At 38.8% G+C, this 17577-nt stretch overlaps 1 protein-coding gene across 8 annotated transcripts in view; it reads right to left on the bottom strand.

The window, feature by feature from the left end:
- LOC113042336 (disks large-associated protein 1-like) overlaps positions 1-17577 on the bottom strand; it is a 114762-nt gene that overhangs the window by 34547 nt on the left and 62638 nt on the right. For 6 of the 8 annotated variants that reach the window (XM_026201110.1, XM_026201109.1, XM_026201112.1 and 3 more), the window contains 3 exons: positions 12763-12977; positions 9829-10009; positions 4966-5212 (listed from right to left, as the gene is read on the bottom strand). In XM_026201110.1, the coding sequence (XP_026056895.1) occupies positions 4966-5212; positions 9829-10009; positions 12763-12977 (643 nt within the window). Of the gene's footprint in view, positions 1-4965; positions 5213-9828; positions 10010-12762; positions 12978-14159; positions 14280-17577 lie in introns of those variants that run through there. The other 2 variants (XM_026201116.1, XM_026201114.1) reach the window with 2 other exon arrangements.

The following is a 17577-nucleotide window of genomic DNA, read 5'->3' as shown; positions in this document are numbered from 1 at the left end:
CATATTTTCACAGATTCTGCAAGGGGTGCCCAAACTTTCGAGCCCCACTATATATATATATATATATATATATATGCACACATACATATACACATATATTATTATAGTACTGGTTACTTGTCAATAGCCCCCAAGTGTAAGATGCATGACTGCATGACTTTACTCCCTCATTTCATCAGTCCATTGCATGACTGTGATTTTTAATTGATTAACAATCTTATTTAAGTGAATAATGGCCTGCAAAAGCTATGATGTCTAATACTGATTGACTTTTTTATCAGGGATTAAAGCTTGTGAATAAGAGTTCACAAAAAACCACACACATGGGACCCAGTCGATAATGGAGCATTTTTTTTTCATGCAGAAATCATTCCCCAAATTCCCAAACCTCATCGCCATCTATTATGTTCCTGTCTCTTTCCTCTCCCTCATTCTAATTTGTCTCAACAGTTCTTTCTCTTTCTCTCCTCCCTTCATCCCAATTGTCTGTAAATGTTTTTAATTAACTGACTACAACCCTGATGACAGTGTGACGAGGAGAAAGAATGAGACTCTCTAATCACTGTAATTAAACAACTCGCCGCACAAAAGAGAAGGAGGGAAGAGACCTTTGCTCTCTCTGTTCATACAGAGGAAGTGGCAGAGAGAGTGAAGGATGGAAGGAGGAGAAAAATACTGTTGAGAGGGAAAGTAGGAAGAAACGGTATACTCTTAAAAAGAAATGTTTGAAAAAGGGTTTTTACAGCAATGCCATTGAAGAACCATTTTTGGGTTCCCCAATTAACCTTTCTGTGAGAAGTTCTTAAAAAAAATTTTTTTTTCTTAGTGTGAAGAAATTATTCATTCAAATATTTTTCACTACAAAGAACCTTTTGTGAGATGGAAAGTTTCCATGGATGTTAAAGTTAATTCATGGAACCAATGCCAATAAAGAATGTCTGGAATTCCATTTCCAAAGCCATTTACAATTTTATAATTATATAGTTATATACAACAGCTACAGGTGGCAATACCAACATATATATTTATTTCTATACTTTAAAAAAAATCATGTTGGGTCAATGACAAAATTGATTTTTAAAATGAAGAATGATGTGAAAAAAATCTTAAAATATCTTGTTTAAAACATGTGCCAAGTTCTAGGAAATGCAGTCTTCATTCTTTGTGATTTTATCAATTTCCTTTTGTGGGAGGCAGGGCTTCTAAACTATAAGTAAACAAGTTAAAATATTAATATATTTTTTCTAAATACCTTGAACAGATGTGAGTGTGCATCCTATTATTAATTGTATATATATATATTCAAGGTACAATTTTCTTCTTATTATTCTTCTATTAATCGTATTTATATAATTGTAATAAATACAATAAATTATACTTTTATTATATTTCAACATTTTTTGTTACAAAATAATACTTACTTACGAAATACTTGAATTAATTATAATATAGAAATTGAAAACTATTTTCTCATAGAAAAGGTGAATTTTTTTTTAATATCACTAACCCTAGTGACAAACCTGTTATTAAAACTTAATAACAGTTCCCTTTCAGTTGGTCACTCTTGACGTCATGTTAGTTACCCATGAATTGGGAATCCTGCTAGAGAGAACAGTCTACTTTGAGTGTAAACTAAACGAGCCAATGCACATTGACATGGGATGACTCCATTGAGCTGCTGCTGATTACACAGTGAGCATAGAAAGGCAGCCGGTGCAATGCTTTTCGCTTCTGAGTCAAGCAATTGTTTCATTCTGCTCCTGACTACTGCTTCATGGAGAAGAAACTCAATGAGTTCAGCACGCTCTTGGGAAGCTCTGGTGGTAGTGATATGATGCTTCAGTGGCGGTGGTTCTTCCTGTATTGAGTGGGTTGCACATATCAGGCTGCACTACCCCATTTTTGTTGCAGGCAAACTTTAAAAGAGCATTCAAGGGTGAACGTCATTTTAAAGATGCATCATTTTAAAGATGCCTTTCCACCCGTGCATTGTTACCTGTTACCTGCATTGGGTGATGATCATGAATGCTGTCTCACGAGTTTGGGTGTTAAGCATGCTGAGGTGGCATTTGTGAACGAGTCATGCTCTCATTATGGGAAAATGACTCTTGCAGAGTTGCGGACCAGGCTCTGTTTCCTGCAAATGGGAGGGGTGACTGTGTCTCTGGTAGCCGGATTGGTCTTACGTTGATGGTGAATAATTCCCAGGAACCAACCTCCGAGTGCTTTTCCTTCCATCAGCAATCCTGGATACCGGTACGGAAATAGTGGCTATGCTTGCCCGGGCCACTGAGAGGGTTGGGCTCGAGTAGCATCCCAAAACGTTGAGGCTGGACATTTGGTTTCTCAAGGTGGCTTGTGCTGGTTCTCAGAGCCTCATCCCAGTGCCATTGTGTTGTGGACAGCACCTTCCACTGCCAGAAACCGCCTCAGTAGCTCGTCCTTCCTCAACACCCTCGATGATGGGGCAGCGTAGGGGTATATGGAGAGCTCTCCTGTGGAGTGGTTGCTTGCGATGCAATTGTCTCCAAATACCACTGCCATCTGGCGAGGCAAGCTGTCGCTTCCCTCCTAGGCCTGTAGGTACTCGTCGGCACTGATGGGCAGTGCTTACAAGGCAGGCATATACTGGTCCGCACAGACAACAATGCGACCACTGCGTACATCAACTGACGAGGTGGTCGCTTTTGTCGCAAGTGGCAACTTGCCCGCCAACTTCACCTCTGAAGTCAGAAGCATCTAAGGTCACTTCATGCCATTCATATTCGGGGATTGCACAGCCTGGCAGCCAACGAGCTGTCATGAGCTTTGCTCCCCGGGGAATGGAGACTTGGACAGTCCAGCTAATTTGAAGATCAGATCCGCTCAGGTAGACCTGTTTGCGTCTCCAGAGACTTCTCACTGCCAGTAGTTTTATTCCATGACCAAAGGAACACTCGGCACAGAAACATTGGCACACAGCTAGCCACGGGGCCACCTTAAGTATGTTTTCACCATTGAGCCTTCTCGCACAGACACTGAGCAAGATCAGAGAGGACGAGGAGCAGGTCCTGCTTATGGAGCCTTATTGACCCACTCAGACCTGGTTCCCAGAACTGATGCTTCTCATGACAGCACCTCCTTGGCAGATTGCTCTGAGAAAGGATCTATTGATTCAGAGACGGGGAACCTTGTGGCACCCACGTCCAGACCTCTGGAAACTTCATGTCTGGTACCTGGACGGGACGAAGAGTTTCTAGGTGACCTACCCCAGGAGGTGGTTGACCCCATCACTTCGGAGATAGCAATGTCTATTAGACACGCTTATGTCTTGAAGTGGAACCTGTTTGTTGAATGGGGTTATTCTCACTGAGAAGACCCCCAAAAATGCGCGATCAGAGCCGTGCTGTCCTTTCTACAGCAGGGGTTGGAGCAAAGGCTTTCTCCCTCCACCCTTAAAGTAGTCGTTGCTGCAATTGCTGCTAATCACTAACCCGTGGAAGGGAAGTCAGTAGGGAAGCATGACCTGGTCATCAGGTTCCTTAGGTGGGCGAGAACGATAAATCCTCCACGGCCTCCCACCATACCCTCTTGGGACCTGTCTCTAGTGCCCAAAGCACTGGCCTCCATCAAGAGGGTAGGGGACCTGCACGCTTTCTTGGTCGACAAACCATGCCTAGAGTTTGGGCTGGATGACTCCCAGGTAATCCTGAGGTCCAGCTTTGTGCCAAAGGTTCCCACTACTCCCTTCAGGGATCAGACGGTGAGCCTGCAACCACTGCCACTGGAGGAGGCAGATCCAGCCTTAGCTTTGCTTTGTCCTGTCTGAGCCTTGAGATGCTACGTAAACTGGACATGTGGATGCCATCACCCTGGCTTATCAGGCAAAGGGTGTGCCCTGCCCATTCAAGTTGTGAGCTCACTCTACTAGAACTGTTGCATCCTCCTGGGCGCTGGCTCATGGTGCCACATGGGCAGATATATGTAGAGCTGTGGGATGGATGACCCCCAACATGTTTGCTACATTTTATAGCCCATATCCTCCTGTGTTCTCACCTCAAATAGTGGAAGCACTGAGAGGCTCGGTTAATGTTGGTTTACTATAACTGCTCCAGAGTGTCCATACTGTAGACCCTTTCGAACTCCTCTATCCCCTCACCAGTCAGACTCTTTGAATCAGTAAGCACCTGTAGAGGGTTGGGCTCCATATGTAGAGACCTAAGTGGATCCAATATATGTAAATACATGGTAATACCTCAATGCCTATGTTTCCCCAGCAGACTTCTGTCATTTCCAAGAGGGTTACAATCATGTTTAATCTTCCATTTGCACCTAAACGTTGTTCATATGTTTAAGGATGGGGCTTCGGGAAGGATGGGGCTTCCGCAACTTCCTGTTCCAAGTGGAAAAGGGAACGTTTTCCCAGTGTTATCAAATCTCACTGAGAGGGTAGTGCTATGACAACAGTAACTGGCCTTCTTGTTGCCAGTCCCAGCCCACACCGAAAAAGGGGTGCAGGAGGCTCGCACAGGACACTGGAAGGGTCAGCATCCATGGTGCTTTGGTTTACTATTCGTCAGTCACCAACGTGATGTCGAGAGTGACCGACTGAAAGAGAACGTGTCGGTTAAGTATTGTAACCATCGTTCTCTGAAAGAGGGAACGAAGATGTCACGTACCGTGACCACAGCTGCTGTACCACTGCTGAGCAGCTGGGTTAACAGCCTTGCTCCTCAGCGAAAACCTAAGTATGCGTTGCACCTGTTGCCATTTTATGCTCTTGCTGAGATCAGTGGCTGCTGGATGCAATCATCACTTGCCAATGTGCACTGGCTTGATGAGTTTACACTCAAAGTAGTTTGTTCTCTCTTGCGAGATTCCCAATTCATCAGTCACTGACGTGACGTCTTCATTCCCTCCTTCAGGGAATGAGGGTTACAATTCATAACCAAGACCTTTTTTTATTAGTTTTTAAGGCTCTGGTACCTGTACTGCTCTGGATGGTTCTAACAGTAGTTGTAGTTCGAGGTGGTGAGATGCCCTGACGTTTCGCTCTCTCCTCTTCTTCCTCCTGCGAGCAGCCCTTTTCGATGGCCCGCACATAACTGTGGCTCCTCATGCGAAAGCATCCGGTCCCCGGCAGATCCAGAGCATCCACTGCCTTAGACTCCATCTCACTGAACACACTCTCACACAAAGCCTCAATCTGCCCATTTACTTCCACCTCGCTCACCTGCAGGGGGAGACAATGCATCACCACATGCTGTCATATTAGCCCTTCACCCTTCTGTCATGAAATAATTGCTTTCATGAAATATAAACTTTCCTGACTGAATGAGCAGGTTTCAAGATGTTAGTTCATGTCTTACTAATGTAAAATGACTTTAAATCATTGTAAGAAGGCAGAGGAATGTAGTCAGATAATATGAAGCTGCTAAATGCTGCTTTACTAAAGATCTATAAAAACACATTTGACCTTTCATGATAAAATTAACCCTGGATTAAGGACATTTTTAACCCAAGGCAAAGATGTTTAGCTTGACTTTTAGTCCTGAGTTATGAAAACCTGTTCAAAAATTGCAGTATACAAAAGGTATGCTAATGGATGAACAGTGTGAAATGTGGCACAAGATAACCAAATTAAAAAAATCAAAAATGAACATAAATCTGTTCATATTGCGGAAAAACAAAATGTTTTTATAGTCAGCTTATTATAAACAATGGATTCATTTTTAAAATGCAAAAAATATTAACACAACATAGCATAACACACACACACACACACACACACACACACACACACACACACATATATATATATATATATATATATATATATATATATATATGGTTGATTGATAAATATATTATATTATGTTTATATAATTGTTTTTTAGATATAATCAAGAAAATTACATAATATACTATTAATACGAATGTTAAAATGTGTATGCATAAATCAAAATCTATATATTGTATTAACATAATTGAACTATATATATATATATATATATATATATATATTACCAATAATAATAATGATATTACAGTGGGGAAAATATTTGACCCCCTGCTGATTTTGTAAGTTTGTCCCTTTACAAAGAAATAAAGGGTCTGTAATTTTAATAGTATGCTAAACTGTGAGATAAGTAGACTTAGCAGACATGATTTCTTGGCTTTCAGCTCCCTCCACAGATTTTCTATAGGATTGAGGTCTGAGACTGGGTAGGCCACTCCATAACCTTAATGTGCTTCTTCTTGAGCCACTCCTTTGTTGCCTTGGTGTTATGTTTCAGGTCACTGTCATGCTGGAAGATCCATCCTTGTCCCATCTTCAGTGTTCTGGCTGAAGGAAGAAGGTTCTTATCCAAGATTTTACAGTATATGGCCTGTCCATTTGCCCCTCAATGTGGTGAAGTCGTCCTTTACCCTTAGCAGAAAAACAGCCCCAAAGCATAATGTTTCCACTTCCGTGCTTGACTGTAAGGATGGTGTTCTTGGGTCATAGTCAGCATTTCTTTCCCTCAAAACACGGCGAGTCGAGTTAATACCAAAGAGCTCAATTTTAGTTTCATCAGAATACAGCTCTTTAGTCTTGCCCATGGTGGTGGAAGAGGATGAAATGGAAGATACAGACTGTGGGGACAGGTGTCTTATACACCTAAAGAGCTGAAATTAGGAGTAACTTCAAGACTAATCTGTGTTCCACATGGGTACATAACCCATCTCCGGGAGACAGAATTCTTGCTGGTTGGTAGTGGATCAAATACTTATTTCACTCACTGAAATGCAAATAAATTTCTAACCTTTACATAATGTGTTTTGTCCGGATTAGTCTCTATCCATTAAAATAAACCTATCATAAAAATTACAGACCATTTATTTGTAAGTGGGCAAGCTTACAAAATCAGCAGTGGAACAAATAAACGTTTTCCTCATTGAATTCCTATTATTATTATTAAAAAAGATAAAAGAATTCAATAAAAATACTACACAGCAGATACATGCATTCACAATCCAGGGTGCTTTGTTGCCATGTCCATCTTTTTAGTGTTGGATAATGTCTTTTATTGTCAAATATGTTTTAAACATAATACAAAGGTTTTACAAAATACAAAAGCAAGAAAGAAAATCACAAAGAATAAAAAAGTGCATTAGTGTGTTTAAGAAAAAAAAGTCATTTGACTTTAACATAGATTTATTTGTAATCAACTTAATGACATTGTTTCAGCTTTAAATGTCATGACACCCATAAATACCACAATGAGTTAACATCACAGCTGGAATTAGTAATTGGTTAAATATTGATGTAAAATCAATTGTCAGGGGAAAATGTGCAAATTGTTAATCCTGAGCTGTCATTTGTCATGTAGGCTCAATTTAACCCTCTAACAGCCAAGCTGCATTTTCAACGATAAGGGTTAAACACACTAATACAGATAACAGAACAGAAAGGAGTGCAGAGGGGAGGAAATCTGTACAAGTGAAAGCAAAACCAGGTGTGGCTGAATCACTAGTGCTAATTCTATAATATAGCAGTGTAAGAAGTGTGACTGGATTTAGACAGAAACTTATGAAAGGAAGTGGTCTCATGATTTAAGGTTGGAAAGAAAGTGGAAACATTCTGTGACTGGAGGACTAACAGTGAGTGAGTTGTGATTGGAGGAATAGAAAGCTGAGTGTTTGTCACTGGCTAAAGGAAGAAAGACAGGCACCAAGATTTGCTAATCATCTAGTAGCAACAAAACCCTCAGAGAAACACACCTACACCAACACATATGTATGCCTCTACACACACACAACTCAAAAACATGCCCACACATTCACTATAAACATGAGGGAGCAATACATAATGGGGTTTTTGGTTAGCAGAATGAGCTTTTTGTCGGAAAATGATTAATATATATCCTCAGGAAGAAAAAAAAACGCGCATTCACACACAAGCCTGAGGGCTGTGTTTTTGTTTAGTTTTTTTTTTCTAGTGGGAGGAATCAGCTCTTTAAAAGGTTAGGGCTCTTGTCTGTCAGGCTTAGAACACTCACCTTAAAATTGTCTTGGTTGTAAACGCTAACTGTTACCTTATCCCAGGGCTACAGAAGCTAATCTTGAAAACTCACCTTAAAATCCCATGGCAACAGACACTAATCCTGAAAACTCACCTTGAAAATCCCTTAGCTACACATGCTAACAAGGAAGAACACCACTTAAAATTGCTTAAAAGGCTTTACTGACACCACTTTGAAAACGACTGTCGAGCATTAAAACCTACAATTAACATGAGAACTCATTCGCACACGATATTTTGTTACTCTCATATATTCCTCCAGTTAGCTACAGCAGCCATACAGTAGACATTTAAGTCTTGTTGGTAATGAGGAAAATACATATTTTAAGTAGATTAGTAAATCAGTAGTATTGGGCTAAAACATTGCATCATAAAACTGCATCTTGACACCACATATCCTTTGTTGCTCACCTCTTAACTATATCTACAATCACTTAGTGAGTACTTTTACTTTACTTTTTACATACTACACATTTGATGAAGTATGCACTTTGTGTCCGCTAAAAAGGTATGTTCTACATAGTATGAAAATGTGTATTATGAATGAAATTCACGTGTCATGTGACTATGTAAACGCTTTCATTTAAATCTCTCTATCTGCCATGTTAGTTTAACTCTTTTTTTTATTTTCTGTTTGTAGTTCTTAAACAAATCTGTGAAATTTCACAAAAAAATAAAAAATCTGGGTACATCTGAGAGATACTAATTCCAATATACTCCAATTTGGGCAAATTATATTGTCTTCATTTTATGTGAGTAAACAGTTTTTTGGGGGTAACTTGTTTTAATGGGGAAAAACACATTTATACATTTAAAACAGCAGCATGTGGCAGCTAAAGCCCAAAGTATACTTCGATAAGGTATGATAAATGTAAATTTCCTTAACAAAACACATATACCATATACATACAGCCACTTTTTTTAAACCATGTGAACTTCGAGCTGAATAGTTTGTCCAAACGGTAGCAACACTGTGCCAACGTTTCAGAGAAAAAAAAAAGAGAAGGAATAATAACAAACAACTAGAATAACTGAATAATACCAACAAACTACTTTAATTAATAGACTCAGAATAAGAGTTTCAAACAGTAATAATGTGTTCAGCTGTATGCATCCACTAATATTCATGTCAAAACTGAAGTATACTTGGGGCTTTAGCCTTAAGGTCCAAAGTCCAAAATTCTCGTCCAAAAGTTTTCCACGTTAAAAAATAAATATGACCTCACGTTGTGTCAGTCACGTTTACACAAAATTTTCGTCCATAATAAAAAATAAAATAAAATTGAATCAGGGTAGATTTTCTGTGTTTTCATATCTGTAGCAAGCATTTCGATTAGAAATGTTGACAGATAGGAAAAAAATAAATAAATGAAAAAATGCATACAATTTCTGACTCCAGGACCCTAACTGTCAAAAAGTACATTAACTAAGACACCTTAAACACAGTATACACAAACGTACAATTTGTGATGCTTATCCTTATCTTCCATACCATACCGATAGCACGCGAATTAGGAATCTGAATAATGCATGGATGAAGAGATGATAAAGGATTCAATGAGATGATTAATGGGATTGAGCTAAAATCTTGCAAATATTTAACTTCTTTTCGTTTGCATGTTTTCCTCCCCTTTGCAAACCTTCTTGAAGGCTGACGTTGAGGAAGGCTCTGGTTGGAAATCACCCTTAGGGTCTGATCCAGGCCCAGTTGTTGTTTCCCACTGGTGTAAGATCAGCATCTTAATGGTGATTTCCACCAGACAACGACGGGGGCGATGACCAACCTGGCTGATGGTGCTCATGGCCCTCATGTAACTCTCATTTCGGGAACGAAATTTAGGCGAGGCCAGCAGACCGGCCGGGTCCAGACTGTCCAAACTGCGGTTGATTGAAACCTCACTCACCGCTCGCAGGTAACTGTGACTCCGGATCTGCAGCTTGGGGGAATGGGACTCCGTACTGATCCTGCAAACAGAGAGAAAGAGCGAGAACAGGTGAGCAAGTATTTAATGAGGGGTGAGATTACTCTTGTAACTCACACTCATTCATCATGTTCCTATGGTTTTCCTTCTACAGAGATTTCATCCTCATTACTGTTGACCTGAAAAAAACTCGACCTGGTTAGGTGTGTGTGTTAGCGTATTCTTCATATATCTGAAACCAGTGTAAACATGAACTCCTGACAATTAGAACTAGCATTTGACTGTTTGTGTTTACATGTGGATGGGCAATCAGGTCTTTGAAATATGAGCACGGAAACACATTAAAACATGAACGCACACAAACACACATTCTATCCCTTCAGGTCGAGTCAATCTTAATTATGGATGTGGCTCTTAAAATAGTATGCAGTTACAGCAAGAAAAAAAAACGCATTAGTCATTCTTCACTGGAGTGAGGAGTGTAGAGAGAGAGGGAGTAAAAGAGAAACAAAGAGGGAAGAACGCAGGAAAAGTACAAGAATAAATTTAGAAGAAGAGATGACAGTGGATGAAATCAATCAAAGCGGCAAATGATGGGAAAACAACTAAATGGTAGAAGTTTGCTGAAGTGTACTTTGAGAAGGAAAGCCTACACAATTAGATATTGCGGAAAAAAATAGGACAATGCTCATGTATTCTCATTATATGCTGTTTTTTCAGGAGCTCAGCTTTTTACACGTAATATGTTGTAGATAAATCATTAATATATATATATATAAAAATTTTAAATGATTTAAACATGGTTCAATTATTTAAACAAAACATTATAGTTCATTTTAATATACATAAATAATGACATTGTCCTATTGAAGAATGACATATTAAATGTAATTTTTATAACTAATCGTACAAAATAAATGAGTTTTGAATATTTACCATGCATGGCTTGACTAAATTTGACTAAAACAGTTTAATAAAAAATGCCTAAACATTGTACATAAAAAAATTTATACTGTATGACTCAGGTCCCACATCTGTGGAATTGTTTTGCAGAAATAAAGGATATGTCTGTCTATAATGAGCACAGGCCTCAGGGGATTGCATATTTATTATATAACGTAACATTTTTTTTTCTGTAATATACATGTGGTTATTTGAACACATGAGTGTGTGTATGTCTACTGTATTACTGCGTTTCTGAACAGAAAGTATATGTTTATGGTTCATAGGTTTAGAAATTTCCTTTTTTATTATGCATTATTTATCAGTTTCATGTACATGTGTGTACAGGAGTATGTATATGCACGTTTGAATGTGTGTGTCCATATTTGAGTTCGAGGCACAATGCTCTGATTATAAATATTCAATGCTGCGGCACTTCTTATTGAGCAGAAAAAGATAAAGAGCACATGACAGTTTCCCGTTTCCTACAAACTGTGAAGAGAGTATCTGAAGAGCTCGGAATGAATTCATTTAGAACACTGATGACATCATACCCTTGAGTAAATTAAAAATACAATTTGAATTATCATGCGTATTCTTTTATAATAATTTCAAATGTAATATATTCCTGCAATGGCAAAAGCTGAATTTTCATCAATCATTTTTCCAGGCTTCAGTGTCACACGATCTTTCAGAAATCAATCTAGTATGCTGCTTAATATTTTTGTAGAAAGTACAATACATTTCCACAAACCTTTAATGAATATGAAAGTTCAAAACAACATTTATTTGAAATGAAATTCTTTTGTTACATTTATTTAAAGTCACTTTTCATCAGTTTAATGCATTCTTGCTGGATACATTTGCTGTATTAATTTGGATCACTTTAGTTACCAAACTTTCACTATGAACCAGTTAATTACTATCATGCATATTAAAAACATAATAGCTGTTTATTAGTACTTATTCTGCATGACCTTGTTCTAAATCCCTAATCCTACCAAAAATCTAAACTTAATAACTACCTACTAACTATTAATAAGCAGCAAATGTACAGCAATTGCATTTTTACACTACACTGATGAGCATATGCTGTTGTCACAGAAATGATGCCCACATTATACGAATGCTTTGTTTGCAAAGTTTACACACAAAAGCGCACATTCACACACACAGAATTTAAAGCGTGCAGTGATTCTCTTTATAATGCAAATCAGTTTTCTCTCATGAATAAGTCTGTGGGATTCTAAAAGTGACTCACTTCATTGTATATATTCTAAGTAGGATATGTTGTCACTGTAGTACACAGCTATAATAGCAATATGCATGTGAGGTTTTTACATAAATACTGAAGCCAAGATTAGTTCCCGCGCTAAAAAAGACCCACTTTCAGACGATATGACGGTGTGCAACTGAAAAATGAAAGGACTTGGAAGGAACTTTAAAGGCGCAGGAAAATTCCCTTTGAAATGACTTTGTTCTGTTGAATTTTTAATAAAGGGGAGAGTGAAAGGATTTCACTTTAGTGGTAAGAGTCTCAGGACATGAAGGGATTTTATATGAAATTGCACCGAGTAAGTGTGTATGCGTGTGAACAGAGGTGGATTTAAGGACGGGATTACACCGTCTCCAGAGACCCATCCCAACAGCACTTAGAGATGCGAAGCGGGAGGAACGCCTGTAAAAAAACCTGTTTTAAATGACCCCAGAGAAGATGACGGTTCATTGAAATTGCAGACAGATCGGCAGGTCCGTGCACCTGCACACCAGACGTACACATACATCACATGTATTTAATTTCCCATGTGATTTCACGGCTACAAAATGCACAAGCTAATACATTTCCAGACTCACTTGAGTGTGGTCATCTCGGTGAGGGAGGGCTGAGTGGCTTTCAGGTAGCTGGCTCTCCGGGCCTGGACTTTGGGTGAGGGTTTAGGGCTGCAGTCTGAGTCTCCACTGTCCTCCTCTGCCATAGCCTTGATGTAGCTGCCGCTCCTCATCCTCCTGCACGGGATCTCGTCATCCTGACCCACAGACGAGAAGCCACCCCACTCATCCTGAGGAACCTGCAGAGAGCGAGAGAACGTTAGCTTCTCGTAAACACCTGATCTGCCTGTAAGACTTAATTATAACGACAAGCAATAAAGCAGTGCATGATGTAGACAGACAATAAAGAATAAATTAGACAATAAACGAAATCAACTAAACAAAGAGATAATAAAGAATAAATATAAATTGATATGATCATTCAAACATACATTAATGAGCACATTAATTGACAAACAGTTAAAAAATTTAAATTTTTGTCTAAGTGGTGAAGCAATAATATATTTCATATTTAATAACTAGGCATATAATAAAACAAATAAATGAATTAATAAATGTTTTGTAAACATCTGTTAACTCACCAAATAGTAATTAGTTTAGAAATGCATATAAACACTGTTAATCATTTTTAACACACTAAAATTAAAAACTTATCCTTTAAAAATTGAAGCAAATTATTAAGTTATGTCAAAGTCACAACCGGTAGTACATATTTATATGTAATATATATGTTACATGTAACCTAATTATATGCATATGTGTTTTTGTGTAGAAAGTATTTGTATTGTTTAAATGTTTCATTATATATCTGTATGTATTATTAAAAACGTTTATAAATGTGTATAAAATATTTGCATATACTATGAAAAAACTCAATTAAAACCAATTCAAATATATTCACCACTGATATATTTAAGAAGTTATATATCCCAAACCATCAAGAGTAATGTATTGCAACAGTCCATGCATAAATGATGTGCTGATGATCAATGTTTTAAAACATAAAAAAATGCTTTAAAAATGACTAACTTTTAACTTATACATCACAATTGCTTACTGTGTCCTTATTCTAATGTATTAACCAGAACCCCTCCCAGCTGAGCTACAGATGACGCAGCTATGACTATGACTTCTCAATCTTTTCCCACATTATCCCTATAACATAAAACCTCTTTGATACATCAGATAATACAGCACTTAAAAAGCTAAAAGCACATCCTGGCATAACGCACGCGGCCTTATGCAACCCGTACCCACACACTAACACCTGCTGCTCCCACTACAAAAAGCAATATTGACTTCTGCATAACCAACATCATTACCTGAAAATGATCTTGAAAACATTTTACACCCACTCGCAGTATTCATGTACGACGCACATAACGTGTACCTCTCAAACCCTCACCTCAAAAGCCTCTCACCTCTCTGAGATGAATAACAATCATTTCATATTATCCAGGCACGGCTCGGATTCTTTTCAAATCCTCCACCATTTTTTAGTGGTCAGTGAAAGAGAACTAGTGAGCCCGGCTTCAGGCTCGCTTTGTGATGTGCATCGCATGCTAAAGCAATTCTTTCACATGCTCTACTAGGGGGCGAAGCCAACAACCTATCCTCCGTCACCGAAAACAGAAGAGAAAGGGGCACAAAGAGAGATATTGTTCTGACCACGGGAAAGTATCCACTCTCTACGGAGTGCTAAGTTTTTTTGTTTTTTTTTAGAGGATGTAAATTAGGAAAAAGTGCAGAGAGAGAGAGAGAGAGAGAGAGAGAGAGAGAGAGGCAGAACGGAAACAAAGTACCTCAATGCTCCTGAAAACTATGGTTGCTATGAGGATGACCGTGACCTTAGCATTACTGGCAACTAAGACATCTGGAGTTATACACAGCAAGTCAGCGTAGTTACAGTCAAGCTAACTCTATTAGCAGACAGACTCTCATTACTGCAGATCGGGGCTCAGATACAGGCAGGTCTCCTTAGAGTTCTGCCTTTTTATTTAGTTCCTTTATCTCTCCTGACTCCATTATCTGCAACGTCTTCTCCTCTTACCCTTCTTCTCTCTTTATCTCTCTCTCACACTTCACTAGTCCCTTGTACTTGGCATTGAAAAAACACTTTTCATCCCCTAGTAAAAAAAAAGCAAGAAAATACATTTATTATCATACGGCTATGTTGTTTACGTTGTTAACGCTTTGATCTAAATGTAAACAACATTGTTTACATACAGATATACTCTCTGAAATGGTGACATGGTGACAAGGAGGAGACGGATTGTTGAATAAAGTCGTTATTTTTGCTTTCTTTGCGCGCAAATAGTATTCTCGTAGCTTCTGATAATGACAGTTGAACCACTGTTGTCACATGGATTATTTTAACGAAGTCCTTACTACGTTTCTGTAACTTGATATAGATTTAGGATCCGTGCTGTCTATGGAGGGTCAGAGAGCTCTCAGAATTCAGTGGTGCCGTGACCCGGATGGGAGTGAGGTTTAGGGGGTTGAGTGTAACGGAGGCCAGCGAGTGGTGCTGTGCAGGTAAACCTCACTCCCCGATCTCAAGAGACGCACTAGCGACAGATGCTAGTGGCTGTAGCCATTTTGCCTCCTTGTTAGTGCATCTGCCTCCCATGCCGGAGACCCGGGTTCAAGCTCCGCTCGGAGCGAGTGCGAGGAGCGTCAGAGAGGACCCGGGTGAGAGGGGCTTCATTGGTGCCGTGACCTGGATGGGAGTGAGGTTTAGGGGGGTGAGTGTAACCCCCTGAGTTACACCAGTGAGTGGTGCTGTGCAGGTAAACCTCACTCCCCGATCTCAAGAGACGCACTAGCGACAGATGTTAGTGGCTGTAGCCATTTAGCCTCCTAGTTAGTGTGTCCGTCTCCAATGCCAGAGACCCGGGTTCGAGCCCCGCTCGGAGCGTCAGAGAGGACCCGGGTGAGAGGGGTTTCACGAAGATTAATAAAGGTCTTAAAGGTTTGGAACAACATGAGGGTGAGTAATTAATGACATCTTTCATCACAAAGCCCCTTTTTATACAGCATACAAGCTGTATAGACTATTTTTATGGTGTTATTTTGTAGCAGACATGGTCACTTCAAATTAGTTGACTGTGACCATATTTAACTTCTCTCCTGTTCTTTTCTCTCAATTCTCCATTCTACATGAACCTCACCCTTTTCCTCTGCTCTCCTCCCTCCCTTTCTGCTTTCTCCATCACTTTCTTTTTTTCTAAGACTCAATAACTGTGTCACATAGGGAACATAAGAGAAAGAGAGAGATAGCGAAAGGACAAACAAAATCCATTTTTTCCTCTTAATCTTCACACAAACAGTCACTGATCTCCAGGGCTGCAGGCTGAAATTTTTCTCACTTATCCTTCTCTTATTTGTTTATGATCTCTCTATCATACAGCATTAGTCCACAACAAAGAAATCAAAACACAAGCCATGGTCTCCGAGTTCATTTTAATCTGTCACATTCAGTGCAGCTAAAACACAGCAGGTCAGTCCTGAGCATATGCTAATAAATTCAGCACTGGCATTGTTAGGGACCATCCATACAGAATGAGTTGTTAATATGCTAAAAAACAGCTAGACATAGGCCCAGTGGAATAAATAAATTGAATAAAAAAAGAGCATGATGCATTTTACTCATATTATTAAATATATTATTAAATATGTCAGTAACACTTTCTCAGACCAATTCTCACTATTAATTAGTGGCTTATTAGCAAGCATATTAGAAGCATATTGACTGTTTATTATTACTTACAAAACCATTAGATCCATTAATCCATCCTCATAAATAAACTTAGGGAAACTTAGGGATAGCCCACCCAAAAATTACAGTTCTGTCATTAATTACTCACCCTCATATCGTTCCACACCTGTGAACCCTGTCTATGCAGGGTCAAAAAGCTTTTGGATTGCATCAAAAATATGTAATACATTTTGTTTTAATAATTCTGAAGATGAAAGAAGGTCTAACAGGTTTGGAAAAACATGAGAGTGAGTAATTAATGACAGAATTGTCATTTGTGGGTGGGCTATCCTTTTAAGTTTATGTATGGGGATGGATTAATAGATCTAAAATATGTTCATGCAGAATAAGGGTTTGTAGGTAATAATAAACAGCCAATTTGCTTCTAATATGCATGCTAATGTGACTACTTAATAGTGAGAATTGGTCCCTAAACTAACGTGTTACTGACATATTTAATGAGTAAAATGCATCATGCCTTCTTTTTATATTTCACTGGGCCTCTGTCCAGCTGTTTTTTAGCATATTAACAACACATCCTGTATGGATGGTCCCTTACAACGCCATTGTTGTTGAATGTATTAACATATGCTCATTTTAACATATTCTCATTTTTGGGTGAGCAATCATTTTAACAACTACATTACTTATATTAATAAGCAGAAGTTTAGGAGTTTGTTGAGGCATCATGATGAGGCATCAATCCATCATGATTTCATAGAAAAACTATAAAAAATGTATCAAGACCTGTCACAACGGTCACAGATGACCAACTTATTTTCATAGAAACACTCTTAACTCTGGGGTAGGCAACGTCGGTCCTGAAGTGCTGATGTCCAGCAGAGTTTAGCTCCAACCCTGAAAAAAAACTCACCTGCCTGTAGCCTTAGTAATATTGCAGATCTTAATTAGCTTGTTCAGGTGTGTTTGATTAGGGTTACAGCTAAACTCTGCAGGAAATCAGCACTCCAGGACCGACATTGCCTAGCCCTGGTCTAACTTATTTTCATAGAAACCCCAGCAAGATGTTTTAAAATGTTCAAAAACATTCTAGAATGTTAACAATTTTTTTTGTTTTGTTT

This window comes from Carassius auratus, chromosome 24 (genome assembly GCF_003368295.1).
Source record: "Carassius auratus strain Wakin chromosome 24, ASM336829v1, whole genome shotgun sequence".
Classification (NCBI taxonomy): Eukaryota; Metazoa; Chordata; class Actinopteri; order Cypriniformes; family Cyprinidae; genus Carassius; species Carassius auratus.
The sequence above is the reverse complement of the archived record's forward strand: the minus strand, read 5'-3'. Positions and strand labels throughout refer to the sequence as shown.